Genomic DNA, 17,090 nt, shown 5'->3' on the forward strand with positions numbered 1-17,090 from the left:
TGAGACCTAAGAGGTCTCACAGTTTGAGGTAGAAGGGGAACTCACTGCTTTAGTCATTGATTCTTTCTTTTCCTGGGGAAAGCACCATCACAACCATTTCTAGTTAGAAGGCCAGCTGCTTACCTTATATGCACTTTGCTGATTCTAACAGTAGTGGATGAAGAGACATTTACCAATTGTATAGGCAGATGCCATTACCATCTCAGAAGCAATGGTGATGCATATAGGGAGGGTATCCAAGCATCCAACTATCTTAGAGTGGTGTGTTCTTTATTTGTGATAAAAGAGCTACTCCAGATTATTAGGGCATGGAAGAGTAGGGAAGAGAGAAACAATGTAATGGTACATGGGAAAGACCTTGAGAGACCAGGTGAAAAGATGCTGCCTAGGGAATGATCAGATAAGAGAGAGTATCGCCCACAGTAGTATAGTGGGAAGAGCAAAGGGATCTGTTTTAAGTTCTTGGACTTTAAAAGTGACAGCAGGATAATTTGCTAGATTCTGTTAATGTGGCTTTACAATAAAATAATTAGTGTATCTGGTTAAATTTCCTATCAAATCAAGTCAGCCTTAAGGCTAACAGACAGTGGTTGAATGGTTTGGCCTCAATTTACTCTTCCTGGTCCTATGTTTTGAAACTACCGAACAAAATGTCTTGTTACACTAGTTTTGTTTGTTCCTTGATACTAACGTGTATATTTGTGCTCCATTGAGAATGATTCTATCTCCTCCAATGTCTGTAAGAGGATGAACAGTTTTTCTTATCTTTTGCATTTTTGATAAATGAGGTGTCTGGTAGGCTACAAAAATTTTCCTGTAAAATAAAGAAATCCATTTTTGGATTGACAGAAGAACCAAGTGCTTGATTTCATTTGTAGTAGAGATATCATCTTTAAGATCATGAAGCAAAATCATAATGGATTAACTAATTTGAAAGGCAAAATAAATTCTAAATAGTTAATACCTGTATACTGTATGTCGATTGGATAAAAAGGGATACAAATAACAGAAGATAATTCACATCAGCACAATTCCCACTACAGGAATGTTGATCATCAGGTAACCTGGGAAATTTGTCTAGCATTTTCTAAGACACAGATATCTTAATTTACTATTTAGAAATATACTACAAGGAAAATGCTTTAGATAAGGATAGGACATTGTAAATTTCCATTTAATAAAATGTAATTAATTATTATTTCTTCTATTTTTTTCCATTTGAAACTTATCTAATTAATATCTTTAATTCAGAATTTGGCTGAAAACTGGGATGCAGAAAAGTTGGTTGGATTAAGGCAAAAAGATGTATACACATCATCCACTTCACATCAGATTCACGTCATTCCTTATGCTATGATTGCTAAGATGAAAGCATTGGCAGGAATTTTCAGTCTTACAAGCTTATGCCCAGGTGGGAAAAAAAGTCTTCACCTAATCTGTCTGCTTAGATTACAAGATTTGATAGCCTGTTTAGATGTCCAAAATATTTTTTTAAAAAGGAAAGTGTCCATACTTGTGTTTTCATCTTGATATAATTATCTGTTCTATGGCACAGATAATGTAATCCCAATTTTTGCATAAAATTGCAAGAAAAATTACTGCAAAAAACGTGCAAATAATATGGAAACGGCTTTTCATCATAGGAGCTATAAACTTCGCTATGGTGGAGACACATACAAGAATAACAGTCATGAAGGCCAAGACTACGTTTATGCTTTTTCCTAGTAGGACTTTGGCATTAACCGTTTCCGATTGTAATGCTTGCTGTTCTTGCTGGTGGAGCTCCAATTTAGCAACCCGTGTCTGGCAAGATTCCAAAGCTTCCTATTGGAAGAAAACAGGAAGGAAACACAGTGGAACAAAATGTTAAGGAATTTATATACAAAATAGATTTCCATTCCTATCTGATCAATTCAAGAAGTAATTCAGCCTACTGTATTCTACTGGAAAATGACCTTCAGAATTCCCAGCTCCATTATACCATTGGAGACATAGATATAAATGTTAAAGATTACCCTCATTTTGTGTAAATGATTTAAAATATACCTTGACAATAATAAAAGTTAAAACATTTCTATTCCCTTTGAAGATATAAAAAGTGATGGCTTTTCATTTTTACTTTCTCTGAATATATTGATCATGAAAAGTTGAGTCAACTTTTTAACTCACACTAAATTTTAAAGGAAATTATCATACTTAAGAGAAAAAACTCGTTCTTTAATTATAAGAACAAGGCACCTGACATTTTACATACTCTTCCCAGCTTAATTTGTTAAGGACTTGTGTTTACAAATATTTTTTCAGAGTAATTAATCTTTAAACGTTTAACAACCAATTTATTTTTCTTTACAATTAACCTTTTTTAACTTCCTGAAAATTAATTTTCTGGATGGCAATGTACGGAAGGGCTCTTTGCACTAATATTCTTTACACACAGAAAACAATATTATTTAATTTTAAAAAGTTGATACCTGAACATCACGTGACCGCTCATAAGCCTGATATGCTACTTTTTCTTCAATACTGGCCAGTTCTTGTTTCAAATAGGCTGTTTCATGTTGATGGAGGTCTGTTAAATCATTTAGCTGGTCTTCTAAGTGCTCATATCTTCATACGAATTTCAACAACAAAAAGATTTATTAAAGTTACTTTTGGTGTAGTTCATCTATGTATAACTTAAAATATCATTTGTAGGCTTTTTAAAAATCATAATAACCAGCCTTTTCATGAAGTGAGTATAAGTTGCCTTATATAGAAACTAGATATTTTTAGACTTTTTAAAAAATTGTTGATTGTTTTAATTTATATAGTCACCCATCTCAAATGCATGACTCTGGGTGTCTTAAAACAATTTAAACACTACAAAAGAACAAAATACAATCTTAAAAGAAAACCATATAAAACCATATGACACAATCCACAGCCAAGATATATAAAACAGTAAACACTCAAAACAACCACTGTATAGGCTTTAGGGCACATCTATAATCACCGGCCTGGACTCAATGTTACATCTTTAAGCTTTACAAAAAGCCAGCGGAGTCGAGGCAATATGATCTCCCAGGGGGATGATATGCCAAAGGGTGAGTGTGCTCCATGACAGTAAAGGCTCTCTTCCTGGCTCCTGCCAGATAACATTCTCTAACAGATTGGGACCTGAAGCATATCTCGCCTACCAGTTCTAATGGGATGGGTAGATGTAAGCAGGGAAGGCAGTCCTTCAAATAACCTGGTCCCATGACATGAAGGACTTCATAGATCATCACCGATATCTTGAACTGAAACCAGAAGCATAATGGCAGCCAACCACCGATAGAGCAGCAGTGTACAATTTTAATATAATAACATATAATTGTATACCTGAATCTTTCCTCTTGCACGGTCTGAGAAATAAAGCCATAATCTCTTTTGAACTGTACTTTTAAATTCTGAATATCTTCTGATAATTGGGATTGTGCTTCCTTTATTTCCCTCAGTTCTTCCAAGAATATGGAAAGTTTTCCATGGTTGTCCAAAGTATTTGCCCCACCTTGACCAAAAGATTGGTTTCCATTACTATCTATGGATCCCGATGTTCCACTTGAGCATTCATCATCACTGGTGTATTTTGGCTTGGCTACTATGGTGGCACTACCACCATAAGCCCTAGAAGTAGTTTCTGGTCTGAAGTCATCTAAGCTACTCTTCAAGTGAGCAATGTTGTCAGCACTACCAAACTTATTCCGAATCAGATTTGCAAACTCCCTGGATTTGTTGAAAACAAACACTGGAGGTGTCAACGAAACTCCTGGAACCCCTGTTTTGCAGCTTTCATTGGCCTGGCTGGTAGCACGAGCTTTTCCATGTGCATCTTTTAAAGAATGTTGGATTTCCTTTAGGCTGTCTTTGGAAGTATCTCTGGTGCTTTTGGAGGAACTGTTCTGTTCTATTTCTTTTAGCTTTCTGTGATATTGTTCCAATTTTTTTTGCAGCTGGGCTATGGAATGGGCAGACTTCTGATTCTTCTTTTCAAAGACTTGTTTAATTCGTCCAGCTTGTTGTTTGTCTGCACTGTTCACCAGCTTCAAGTACTCGGCCACATTCCCATCCCGAGCTGTTTGTTCTATTTTTATTTGCTCAGTAACTTTCAGAATTTTTTGTTTCAGACTATCTGCACTGAGTTTTACTTTGTGAAATTCAAATATACCATCAGGTACATCAAAATTCAGATTAGTGTCTGAACCTCCACGGCGAATATTAAGTGGCAAACTGAGTGTATTCACATCATGTCTTTCCACCTAAGAAAAGATTAAATACAAAAAACAATAAGGATTTTTGTGTGTGTGAAGTATTATATATACAGTTTTAAGTTATTGTAATCAGAAACTATTCAGAAAGTTATCAGAATTTATTATCGTAATTGTCATGGGAAATAAAAAAAGTTGCTGCAGAAATACACTGAAAAAACAGTGTTCTGTTCTTTCCATAAGGTTAAACACAATAAATAATAAAACAGAAGTAATAAATAATACAAAGTTATATGATTTTACTTCACAATAATAAATAATTTTAAACCTAATCTATGTTACATTCCTAAATGTATTCACTTTCATTCAGAAGTTAAAATAATATAACTGTTCTGCAGATAAAAGTTCCATGGGTTGTTTCCAAATTGTTTATTTTTATTTATGTATTCAATTTCTATAGCCATCCATCCCAAACAATGACTCTGGGTAATTTATAGGCAGTATTTTTTTTTAAATTGTAAAACAGTTAAAAACAGTTAATTTTTTTTCAAACTATATATAATTACTTCTCTGGTCAGTTTCTTGAGTCTCTAAACAAAACAAAAATATTTTTATTGACTCATCCAATCAGGAGTCAATTGTTGTTGTTGTTTTACTTAGTTCTAAATTAGTGGCTATTTTAGTTCAGCTATTTGATCTGTTTCTTTCTTGGTATCTCCAGGATCTACCAGCCCATTACAAATGATTATCATTTTCCAATTTCACAGTAAAAAAGTAGCTGAAATACATTTACCAAAGCCAGAACAAGCTCTTCTATACATTAGCATATCAAATTGCACTGAATCTGAAAAGCAGAAATGTGTCTAAGTGCAGTGATGTCCTTAAATGTACAATTTCTTTTTTGATTGTATTATGTTTGTGCATATGTCTTAGCATATTGGAGTGACAAGACATAAAACAATTTTAGTAGATTTTGATTTAAAATTATCTCTGTGGTAAATTTTGAATGTATGTAGTCACTAGTCAGCTATTAAGTGCTAACAACTCTTTGTCAACTGTGGGTCTAATAATAAAATATCACATGATATAGAGACTGGTAGAGATCTGTCTGTCTATCATTTTGAAAACAGGATATTGAATTATTGCCCTATTTCCTCATGCAAGCAAAGTTTAGTTTAACATATTGCAAAAAAAGTATAAAACCACAGAACAAGAAAAAAATGTCAGATGAACATATAGGCTCCTAAAAAGGTAGATGTCTACATGATCACAAGGTAGATTAAACAGAATAACAGTATAAAATATTTCTTTTTGCATCATTAGGTACAGAAAGACCTTCTTGTATATCATATCAGGCTGCTAACATATTAAGACTAACATGCCAAAATACTGAATAATTTTCCAGTGGAGTCCTCAAACAACACTTTGAAGAACTCATTAAAACTGAAATTCATGTTAAATATTTGGAAGAAAATAATAGTGCCAGTCAATTGGAGTGAAGGTAGTAGATAAACTGTTTCTTGGGGTGAATAGATAAAAGTAGACACTGCATTGGAAAAGTAAGGGAAATGCTTAGATAATATTATGAATGTTAAGGATATTTCAATGTCCGAAAGGTACTTTTTCAAGCGGCAACTACCTTTGGGACAACCATGACCTGGATGACTGAGTATCTCCACAGATATTTCAATGACAACAAAGATCAGAATAGCAAAAGTAAAGATCTTCCCAAAAGTAAGGTATGACTAAGAAAATTAAACCTTGAAAAATAATGAAAAAGACAGAAATTGTTGAATTATGGTCTTGGAGATGGTTATTAATCAACCCATTCCAGAGGTTGATTGCTCTCTTAGGCAATGATCAGTAATCAAAACTCAGATGTGATGCGAGCAAATGACAGACTTAAATAATAGCTGTACTTGGGAAGTTTGAAGGAAGTTGAAGAAGAGAAGACAATAGATACAATCAACGGATAAGGTGGAAAAATATTGGAATGTCATTGGAAAACATGAATTATTGCTAAGAACAAGTTAAAATTGTAAGCAAGTTAGCAAAAGTAAAATCTGACTCAACGATATAAATTACTGACCAATGGGGAATTAATTTTTTCTGTTAAAGAGTTGGAATAGAAGGATTAACTGTATATTGAACATGAGTACACATTATGTTATAGGACCAATGCTGAGTTTAGTGGTACTTTGATTTGTTTAATTTAGAAAGAAGCAGCTTCAAACTACATCTTAGAGTTAAATGGTACCTGAAGGGTACTTTGCTTTTTCTGTCCCAGCCACGTTCTACAATATCTCCCCAAAGTTCCAAAATCAATACAAACATTTCTAAATGGCACAAAGTAACTATATCATTCTCTGTTCCCAAAGCAGCATTTCTTTTTTTTAAAAAAATAGCATTAGAATTCTAATGCATACATTTCCCCATAACATGGATTTACAGACACATGACACATATGTATCAAATGAAATTACTAGTTTGGCAGTATTCCATTCTTAATGGTCTAATCAGAGATTAAGATTCAGGACTCTATGCAGTTCAGATAATTAAAACCACAAAAAACAATAAAATACAGATAATAATAAAATAACCTCATAAAAACTAAATTAAAGCCATAAAACATAATCATTGGGAAAGTGCAAATCATGTGTCTATCAATACAACCATCTAGCAGGCTCCATATTTGCTTTGGTTTGATTTTCTATTTTATTTTACTTACATTCTACTGCTTACAAAAAGAATAAACAAAACATTAAAGGTTTCTTAATGTACAGTAAAATTAAAGCCATAGTTGGAAGTAGTCACTCACCTAGGCTATTTTACGGTATAACTTATTTTTTCCAGGTGGCTTTGAAATTGCAAGAATTAGATGTACCAATACAACTGGATTATAGAATAGATTTAGCCAGACTGGATCCAAGTTTATCAACACCTGATTCCTACTGGAACACTATTTTTGTAGCACACTGGAAAACCTGGAAAAGGTTCCTTAAATGTTTGGTTTGGACTCTCTTCAGACAGACAGCCATGTTATACAGTCCAAGACAAGCCTTGCAGACTTCCATCCTGCATCATCAATAACCTTGTATGTTGGGGATTCTGAACATCTGGAAAGCATCAGTTTGGGAAGGCTGAACTATTTTATGATTTGGGTGTTGTGCCACTTCAGCCAGCTGTAAACTATTGCATAACCCTTGGTTAGCGAAACAATGTGTTAACACAATGTGTGAATTCAACCATTATATGTGTTATATTGCAATGATAAACCCAACAGTATGATATACTGTCATAAAATTCAGAAAAATATGAAGAATCACAGATACATACTAGAGTAATAGAACAACTTAGTGCAAAAAATAGCCTTGATTTAAATTTGATTGTATGCATACTCTTCTAAGATTTTTATCATAAAATGACTGATAGACAAAACCGAGAAATATCTTATGTATGACTCATCTCCTAAAGAAATGGAAACATCTTGAGTTAGTGTAAACTTAGAGTAATATTATGTGCTAAATGATTTATGTTTATACAAAATATAATCAACAGTAGTACCAAGGGCAAGTTGCATAAGCTTCAGATCTGGCTACAATATTATTTTCATGGTGTAAAAATATTTATAAATATTATGCATAATCATATGCAGAGCATACTCTGATTATCTTGCGATTTGAGTAACATGAAATCTCTCTTTTCTACAAAGGGACTTCCAGGTTCCCTATGATGTGCTCATATCAATACAAAATCCATGAGGAAACAAACAAAGTACATTTTTGTTGGATGAAACAAACATGAAATCAAATTACTTATGTTTGGAGAACAACTTACAGCAAGGGTCCCCAACCCCCAGACCACTGCCCATTACCAGGCCATGGCCTATTCAGAAGAAGGCCATATGAGTGGTGTTCATGCTAGCCTGCCATTTGTGCAAGTTGAGCTACATATGCGCGTGCACTGGCTCACAACTCACGCAACCCAGTTCCCATCTCCCTCACAGTTCAGCTGCCAAGCCACCAAGGTTGGGGACCGCTAGCAGCCTGGCTGGGGGAGGGGAGGATGTTAGAGGAGAACTGGGCCACATGCAAGTGCCCGCCGGCTCACTCTTCACGCAAGTTGAGCTGCCCTCACACGCTCCAGTCAGCCACTTGCACAACCTAATTCTGAATATGCCACGGCCCGGTAAGAGTAAATGGCTCAGGAGTTGGGGATCCCTGACTTATAGAATAAAACCATGAATAATGAACCATCCCATTATTTGCCTGAGTTTTAAAAAGGTAATTTTTAAAAAAACAAGTATGTAAATAAATTAAAAAGATAAAATACATACATATGCATTTTACACGAGAAGTGTTGAAAGCACGCACGCACCCATGAGCAGACCAGTAGCAACGGGTTTTAAAACCCGCCCTGGTTTGAATGATCTGTTTAATATCATAATTTGCTTTAGAAATGTCCAATCAGAAATAACTAAGAGACTATGAAATAGTCCTGAACTCCTGAAACAAAATGAAACTGATTTGCAAAAAAAAAAAAAGGACATTGTATTACGATCTATTGAAAAACATACTGTTCAAAAGAAATACTAAAGATACATTTACTCTTACGAGTCATAAACTTACATTTATTCTAACTTGTTTGGCTGTTTAGCATAATATACTAAAACCAGTTGCAAGCCAGAATTTTTATTAGGAGGGCAATGTGTTGTGATCGCGGCAGCCCGGCAACTGGGACGCCGCCAGCGGATTGGCTAGAGGGGTGTGGTTAACACGCGCGGGAGAGTTACTGTGTTCTTATTGGTTAGCTCACTGACAGCTTGGGGTATAAAGAGCTGTCAGTGCTGAAGTTGCTGTTCTGTTCTGCCTGTTCTTATCGTTGCTGTTGAGGTAAATAAACCGTTCTTGTTATGCAACCCCCGCCTCATTAATGTCTCAGCTAAGGACAGAATACTGGCGACGAGGATGGGATCCTGTCCCAGGTTCTTGAGTGGGTGGTCAGGGACTGGCCATTAGGGCAGGTGCCCAGTCAATTTGACCCATACCGTGCCCGTCAGCACGAGCTTTCTGTACAACTAGGGTGGCTCCTGTGGGGAAATAGGGTGGTCGTACCACCAGATCTAAGGGTGAAGGTACTGGAATATTTACACGCTGGCCACCCCGGCATCGTCCGCATGAAGGAGTTGAGCTGTAGTTACGTATGGTGGCCTGTTTTAGATAAGGAAGTCGCGGACTGGGTGTCGAACTGTCCTGCCTGTCAAGGATCTAGGCCGGCACCACCCTCCTCACCTCCCCGGGAATGGGAAAACCCTAGGGGCCCCTGGTCTAGACTTCATGTAGATTTCGCCGGCCCTTACATGGGCCGGACCTTCTTGATTGCTGTAGATGCCCTGTCCAAATGGGTCGAATTGGAGATAATGAATTCCACAACCTCCGAGGCAACCATCCAGGTCCTGCGCCGCCTTTTTGCCACCCATGGCGTTCCTGACGTGATAGTAACAGATAATGGACCACAGTTCACATCCGCCACGTTCCAATGCTACCTTGCCAGTTTGGGCATTCGCCACGCCCCAGTTTCCCCTTACCATCCGGCGGGAAATGGTTTGGCTGAAAGGGCTGTGCTATCAGCCAAAGAGGCCCTCGCCCGACTATCTCCGACAAACTGGCAAGAAAAGGTGGCCGCCTACCTAACTGCCCAGCAAACGACCCCTTGCCCAACTACACACAGAAGTCCCGCTGAGGTTTTGATGGGACAGCGTCTACGGACAGTCCTAGACTGTATACATCCCAATTATGCCCCGGTGGGGTCCCAGAGTTTGGATAGGGGATCGCGGGTTTTTGTAGAAGGAGATACGGTTTTTGCACGGAATTTTGGGGGGGAGCCTCGCTGGCTACCAAGAATGGTAAATGCTGTAACCGGACCCTGCTCTTACAGGATACTTTTGAATGACGGCCGACTGTGGTGTCGACACGTGGACCAACTAAGGAAGCGACTGGCAACGATCCCGAGCGTGCATGACACGGTGACCCCTCGCACGGCCCCCCGAGCAGAAACTACCCTCCTGCCGTTGCAAGTGATCAATCCGCCACCACCGGCACCAGAACATCATGAGTCGAAACGGGACTTACCGGTAATTGTCATCCCAGCCGGCGTGCAGGAGGGGCCATCCACAGCATCACCTCCGGAAGCTGAACTAGTTCACATAGAGCTGGTGCCTGCGCTAAAACGTTCAACTCGAGCGCTCAGGCACCCGGAGTATCTAAAAGACTATGTATGTTATAGCCGGGGATGAAGGAGTGTTGTGATCGCGGCAGCCTGGCAACTGGGACACCGCCAGCGGATTGGCTAGAGGGGTGTGGTTAACACGCACGGGAGAGTTACTGTGTTCTTATTGGTTAGCTCACTGACAGCTCGGTGTATAAAGAGCTGTCAGTGCTGAAGTTGCTGTTCTGTTCTGCCTGTTCTTATCGTTGCTATTGAGGTAAATAAACCATTCTTGTTATGCAACCCCCACCTCATTAATGTCTCAGCTAAGGACAGAATACAAATGTTCAAGCATGTTTGACATTATGCGTCTGATTAATGCTGTTCTTTTAAATGTGGAATGAAGACAAGTGCCAGTTTATTACATTAAGAGTAAAACATTATTACAACAAGGGCGGATTTAGCAACTTTGACAGGCTCAGTCTATTAACCTGAACAGACGAGCACACCCATCCTGGCTGCTGTCTCCACCCACAATGAGAACATTATTTCATTGAGATTAAACTCAATTCACTTAATCAAGATTCAACTATTTCCTCTTCTCCAATGGTTGTCTAGTAGCTGCTTAGTGATATCATATGACATAAAAACAGTCTTTCTTAGATAGTAACTTGCATCCTCTTAATTTCCTTTTCTTCTTAAAAAATGGAATCAGCAAAAATAGTTTAAAACTTTCCCTCCATAGAGTACTCCCAATTATAAAAAATAATTACATGTGTAGCTGCACAGTGAAACAAAATAAAAAAGAATGACATGCTTCAAATGCCATTATTTTGATCCTAAATTCCTTAATGCATAAAGGCAATATACAAATTAGTCACTTCTTTATTATTAGCATCCTCCCTAGCATTTCTAGTACTTAAATAAAAAGAATCCTCCAAAGGTAAATTTTGAGCGTACAAGAGAATAAAGGAATATGTCACAAAATGCAAATAACTAAAATGTGCCGAATAGCTGCATTAATTAAAGGGGCATCAGCACAAAGACTACAATCCTCTACCATAAATCTTAAATTTTATTCTACATTCTCTGCTGTTAAGATCTAATATCCAAATAATGTTCACTAAATTTTAAAACAAACGTGATAGCCACAATGTATTATTTTATATTTACTGATTGCAGCAAAACAATTTCCCTAAAATAAACACTACAGTACGTGCACAGCAAACATGATGCTTATACTGAATATCCTGGGCTGCAGTGTCTCATTTTAATATGCTGGAGCTCAACAAAAATAAGCACAATCTTTTTCAATGGTATTGCCTGCTGCGATGAGATGCATCTTTAGAGAACTGCAACGGAAAGCAACACATACAATTTGTGTCCCCATTCAACTGTGAACTAATTAGATAGAATAAGAAACAGCTCCAGATTAGGTGTAATAGGCTCATCATTTCTGAGCTCGTATATGCCTTTGAGATTCTTCCAATTGCAGGATATTTGTGTTCTCACTGCTAGAGTGCTAGAGGAGCTGTTGCATGGCAGTTGCCATTAAGATAGCTACAGACTTATTATTAATGTACCAGTAACAAGATGTTAGTCCAACTCCTTGATTTTTATGAAAGAGAAATTTGCATCCATGGCAGAGATGAATTAAGCATAGAAGCAACTCAGTATATACTTGACACCAATATATGTTCATATCATTAAAAAACTGTTTTTGAAATGATAAGACTTAAAATGTCAGCCTTAGTATTTCAGGAAGCGATATATTAAATATGCAACATCAACCTAGTGAGAGTCATATTGTGATCTAACTCATTACCTGTCACTGATAACTTAAATGGGAACCAGCTGGAAGACTACAATTGCATCCAATATTGGCATAGTGAGAAAAGCAAACATAAAATGTAGTTCTGTGTTGCTTTTATGAAAGTTTCCGTAAACAGTAAAAGTATCATATAAACATCACTGGATACAATTCACAGATTATTTTGTTTTATTTATAAACAGAAATTTAGAGACAATGGATAGTTTCATGATCAAACCGTAAAACAAAGAGCAATGGGCTAATTCGTCCAGTTTCATAATCTCAGCATAAGTTTGGATCCAGACCAATGGGTTTTCGATTTACCTGCCATTTCACAGATTTCCTTTAGGGATGTCTCCCCCTTGTTTGCTTTTCTGACTACTTCAAGTTTCTATCATATCCGATTCCCTTAGTGTACACATATACACTCTGAATGCACATGCTAAGCAACATTGTCCAAAATAGGAGGACAACAGAAAAAATAGTAAATCATGTATTTCGAGAAACCAAGTAGAATTAACTATCTCTAAATGGCAATATCTGAGCTACAAATTTCTCTCTGTCTCACATTCAGAGTAGATCCAGGTGTGTGTTGTTGTTTTTTTAAACAAATGGCTGTGAGATTTTCTGGGACCTTAAGGATAGAGAGGAATAGGGCACAATGACAATGATAAATCAGTGGAAAATGATCAGAAGAGATTGTGCAGCCAATGTTTCAGCTTCAGCCGTACTTACCTATACAAACCAATTAAAACAGTTGTTTAATCTGATAGGCCATGTGAATGAAGTTCCAGTGAAATGAAAAAGCTTTATATTAACTGAATCTACTACATGATAATTCAGCTGCCAGCAGATGGTGCTGCTTCTTTAATTATCTCTATATAGAGAAGAACATCAAACTAATCTTTTAAAAAAAAGGTATCCATAGGACTCAAATATAGCCTATGAGTAAATTGGCATGGTTTGGGATGGTTGTGTATCTTGCTTAATAGTTTTCCCACTTCCAATAATACAGCATCTTGTGTCTTTCTTTCTCTCAAAATCAAACAAACTACATTATGGCATGATGCTATGTTGCAGTAGAGCAGTTTGGAGAAGGATATAAGCAGATGACTTTATCTACCAATCTAGTGGGCAGAAGTGAATTTTAACAACTGCTTCCTGTAATACATTTAACAACTAGTTTTTAAAAAATGAGTGTTCCAGGCAAGAAATGATGCCATGCTACCAATACTCAGCTATAATTGGATTGCAATACTTTTTCCACATGAAGAATTTCCACTTCATTCTTGAAGGTATCAACATGATATTTCACTCACCCAACACTGTTTTATCATTAACTAAAACTGTATCATGCCACTTGTACATAGTGCTCAGTTTATAATATTGGTAATAAGTACACAAATTGAGAATCAACTTCATTTTTAAAAAAGTACTCCTAGTTCTGACTTTAGATAACCCCATTATTCTGTTTCTCAAAAGTTTTTGCTATGACGCAAAATGCCTAATTAATGTCACAGGAAGCCAACAAATGTTAATCTTTCCAATTGACTGAGATTTCCACATGCAGTTTCATGAGGTATTTACTAGGGTACTAAGAGATCACTTGCAAAACATCCCACACAGAACTTCACTTCCTCAAAAATAATGACTATTGAATTGAATAAGATTTCGAATGCAGAAATGTTATGAAAATGAATGTGTTAAATCTATCATATTGTCTCCCATAGTATTTGCATGATCAGTTTGATCTGGCAGGTTTGGCACATTCCATGTTCCATCAATTAAAGAATGCCACCTATCAGGGTCTGGAACTATGCCTTCTCTGTGGCATCTACCCTGGCAATGAAATTGCCCTCAAACCCCTGCAAATGCTTTTTACTTTTAAATTGAAAATAGTCCTACCACTATTCATGAGCAAGTTATGTTAGTATATGGATAGCTTCTTTTTACCTCTGTGGAAATCCATAGAAGCCTGGTAAAAATGAAAGCCTTTTCTGCAGGTTTCATTATACCGAGCAAATAGATCAACAGATGATACTGTTAATATGGCTCTGCACTACATCCTACAACATTTTGAATCTCCAAAGACCTATGCAAGGGTCCTCTTTGTAGACTTTAGTTCAGCATTCAATACCATCATTCCAGACACACTTCTAACTAAGCTAAACCAGCTAGAGGTACCTGAACACACTTGTAAGTGGATCATAAGCTTCCTAACAAACAGGAAGCAGCAGATGAAGCTAAGCAGAATCACATCAGATACCTGTACAATTAGCACAGGGCCCCCCCAAGGCTGTGTGCTCTCTCCACTTCTCCTCTCTCTATATATCAATGACTGCATCTCTAACAATCCATCTGTTAAACTACTGAAGTTCGCAGATGACACAACAGTGATTGGTCTCATTTGAGACAATGATGAATCCGCATACAGACAGGATGTTGTCCAACTAGCCTTGTGGTGCGACTGGATCAATCTGGAACTGAACACACTCAAAACCGTAGAAATGGTGATAGACTTTAGGAGAAACCTTTCCATACTTCCACCTCTCACAATACTAGACAACACAGTATCAACAGTAGAGACCTTCAAATTTCTCAGTTCTACCATATCGCATGATCAAAAATGGACAGCTAACATCAAAAACATCATCAAAAAAGGACAACAAAGAATGTTCTTTCTGCACCAACTCAGAAAGCTCAAACTGCCCAAGGAGCTGCTGACTGTATATCTAATAATCCATCTGTTAAATTACTGAAGTTTGCAGATGATACAACAGTGATTGGTCTCATTCGAGACAACGATGAATCTGCATACAGACGGGAGGTTGAACAACTAGCCTTGTGATGGAATTGGAACAATCTTGAACTAAGCACACTCAAAACCGTAGAAATGATGGTAGATTTTAGGAGAAACCCTCTTATATTACCATCTCTTACAATACCAGACAACACAGTATCAACAGTAGAGTCCTTCAAGTTTCTAGGTTAAAATGGACAGCTAACATCAAAAACGTCATCAAAAAAACAACAAAGAATGTTCTTTCTGCACCAACCAAGAAAGCTCAAACTGCTCAAAGAGCCACTGATTCAGTTCTACAGAGGAATTATTGAGTCTGCACCTTTATAACTGTCTGGTTTGATTCTGCAACCCAACAAGAAACACAGATTTCAGAGGATAATTAGAACTGCAGAAAAAACAATTGCTACCAACCTGCCTTCCATTGAGGACCTGTATACTGCACGAGTCAAAAAGAGGGCTGTGAAAGTATTTACAGACCCCTCACATCCTGGACATAAACTGTTTCAACTCCTACCCTCAAAATGACGCTATAGAGCACTGCACACCAGAACAACTACACACAAGAACAGTTTTTTCCCGAATGCCATCACTCTGCTAAACAAATAATTCCCTCAACACTGTCAAAGTATTTACTAAGTCTGCACAACTATTAATCTTCGCATCATTCCTATTACCCATCTCCTTCCACTAATGACTATATGACTGTAACTTTGTTGCTTTGTATCCTTACGATTTATATTGACTGTTTCCTAACTTGATTTGATTGCTTATTTGTACCCTATGACTATCATTAAGTGTTGTACCTTATGATTCTTGATGAACGTATCTTATCTTTTATGTACACTGAGAGCATATGCACCAAGACAAATTCCTTGTGTGTCCAATCACACTTGGCCAATAAAATTCTATTCTGTTCTATTCTATTCTATTACAATTGTTCCCTTCGGAGGTTTGTGGACTGCAGCTCTCATAATCCTCAATTTTGATCATATGTTGAGATTTCTTAAAGGGACAACTCACTACCAACTATATTGAAGGTATCAGATAGAAACAGGCTGCTAAATTGGAAAGAGCTATTTCAATTTCATGACTGTCTTTCTTTAAATAGCTATTCCTTTGCATACCAGATAATCTACAGTCATGTAATAACAAGCTAGCAGGGCGCTACTGCGACATTAATGTATTTTGAATATCTTTTTATTGATTGGAAATATGCTCATTTTATTACTGTTATGCAATCTATCATTCTAAAGTATGATTAAATAAAATAGTTTTACTGCTTTGGAGCAACCTTAACATATTGTCTTTTGTTCATCTACATTGCCTTTTTTAAAGAATATCACACTCCAGAAATTATAAATGAAGGAAAATAATGATATGGGTGCATAAGCTGCCCTGAGTCTCCGGAGAAGGGCGGCATATAAATCGAACCAATAAATAAATAAATAATAAAATAAATTACGCTGAATAAATTTAATAGAAAGATTTTCAAGTTCCCTGCAACAATGTCATGAAATATGTATCTGAAACATTTTAATCAATGAACAAAATGTGTGTGTGTGTGTGTATAAAATACTTTGAGATACTTCAATAATTTCAGAATAATGTAGATAGAGATAGATTAAATCTGTTTTGTTTTACATTGGTTTATAATTGTGATGCATATATCTCTCTATGTACAACTTCCTACTGAAGAACAATATGTACTTCCTTGTTCCTATGTAACAATGATGTTTTTAGATCCAACACCTGGTGATGCAATAAAAGAACTTAAAAACTTTTTAGTACAAATTTTATAGACACAATTCTAAAGACTCTTTAGAAAGCTTCCTGATTCGCTGAACACGCTGGATGCTTGTTCTTTAGTTAGTATGACAAAATGATTTCATGGGATTGTTGTAAGGAACAGATGACTCCTTATATGCTACCAGACTCAAATCAATCAATTATAGGACCTTCTCTACCATCCTTGAGTGAGCACCAAAAAATGCCAGCAAAAAAAATGGCTATGCCCATGCCAATTCTTATCCTACTTCTGCTTTTT

General features: G+C 36.8%; 1 protein-coding gene across 1 annotated transcript in view; it reads right to left on the minus strand.

The window, feature by feature from the left end:
- Window positions 1–1,521: 1,521 nt before the first annotated feature.
- The window catches only part of TMCC3 (transmembrane and coiled-coil domain family 3), a 39,907-nt gene continuing 24,338 nt past the window's right edge, over window positions 1,522–17,090 (minus strand). The window contains exons 2-4 of the mRNA XM_070947019.1: window positions 3,361–4,277; window positions 2,472–2,607; window positions 1,522–1,824 (exon numbers count right to left, since the gene is read on the minus strand). Of these exons, the coding sequence (XP_070803120.1) occupies window positions 1,522–1,824; window positions 2,472–2,607; window positions 3,361–4,277 (1,356 nt within the window). The remainder of the gene's footprint in view (window positions 1,825–2,471; window positions 2,608–3,360; window positions 4,278–17,090) is intronic.

Source organism: Pituophis catenifer, unplaced genomic scaffold (assembly GCF_029215685.1).
Source record: "Pituophis catenifer annectens isolate HBS135680 unplaced genomic scaffold, rPitCat1.0.hap2 SCAF_7, whole genome shotgun sequence".
Lineage (NCBI taxonomy): Eukaryota > Metazoa > Chordata > Lepidosauria > Squamata > Colubridae > Pituophis > Pituophis catenifer.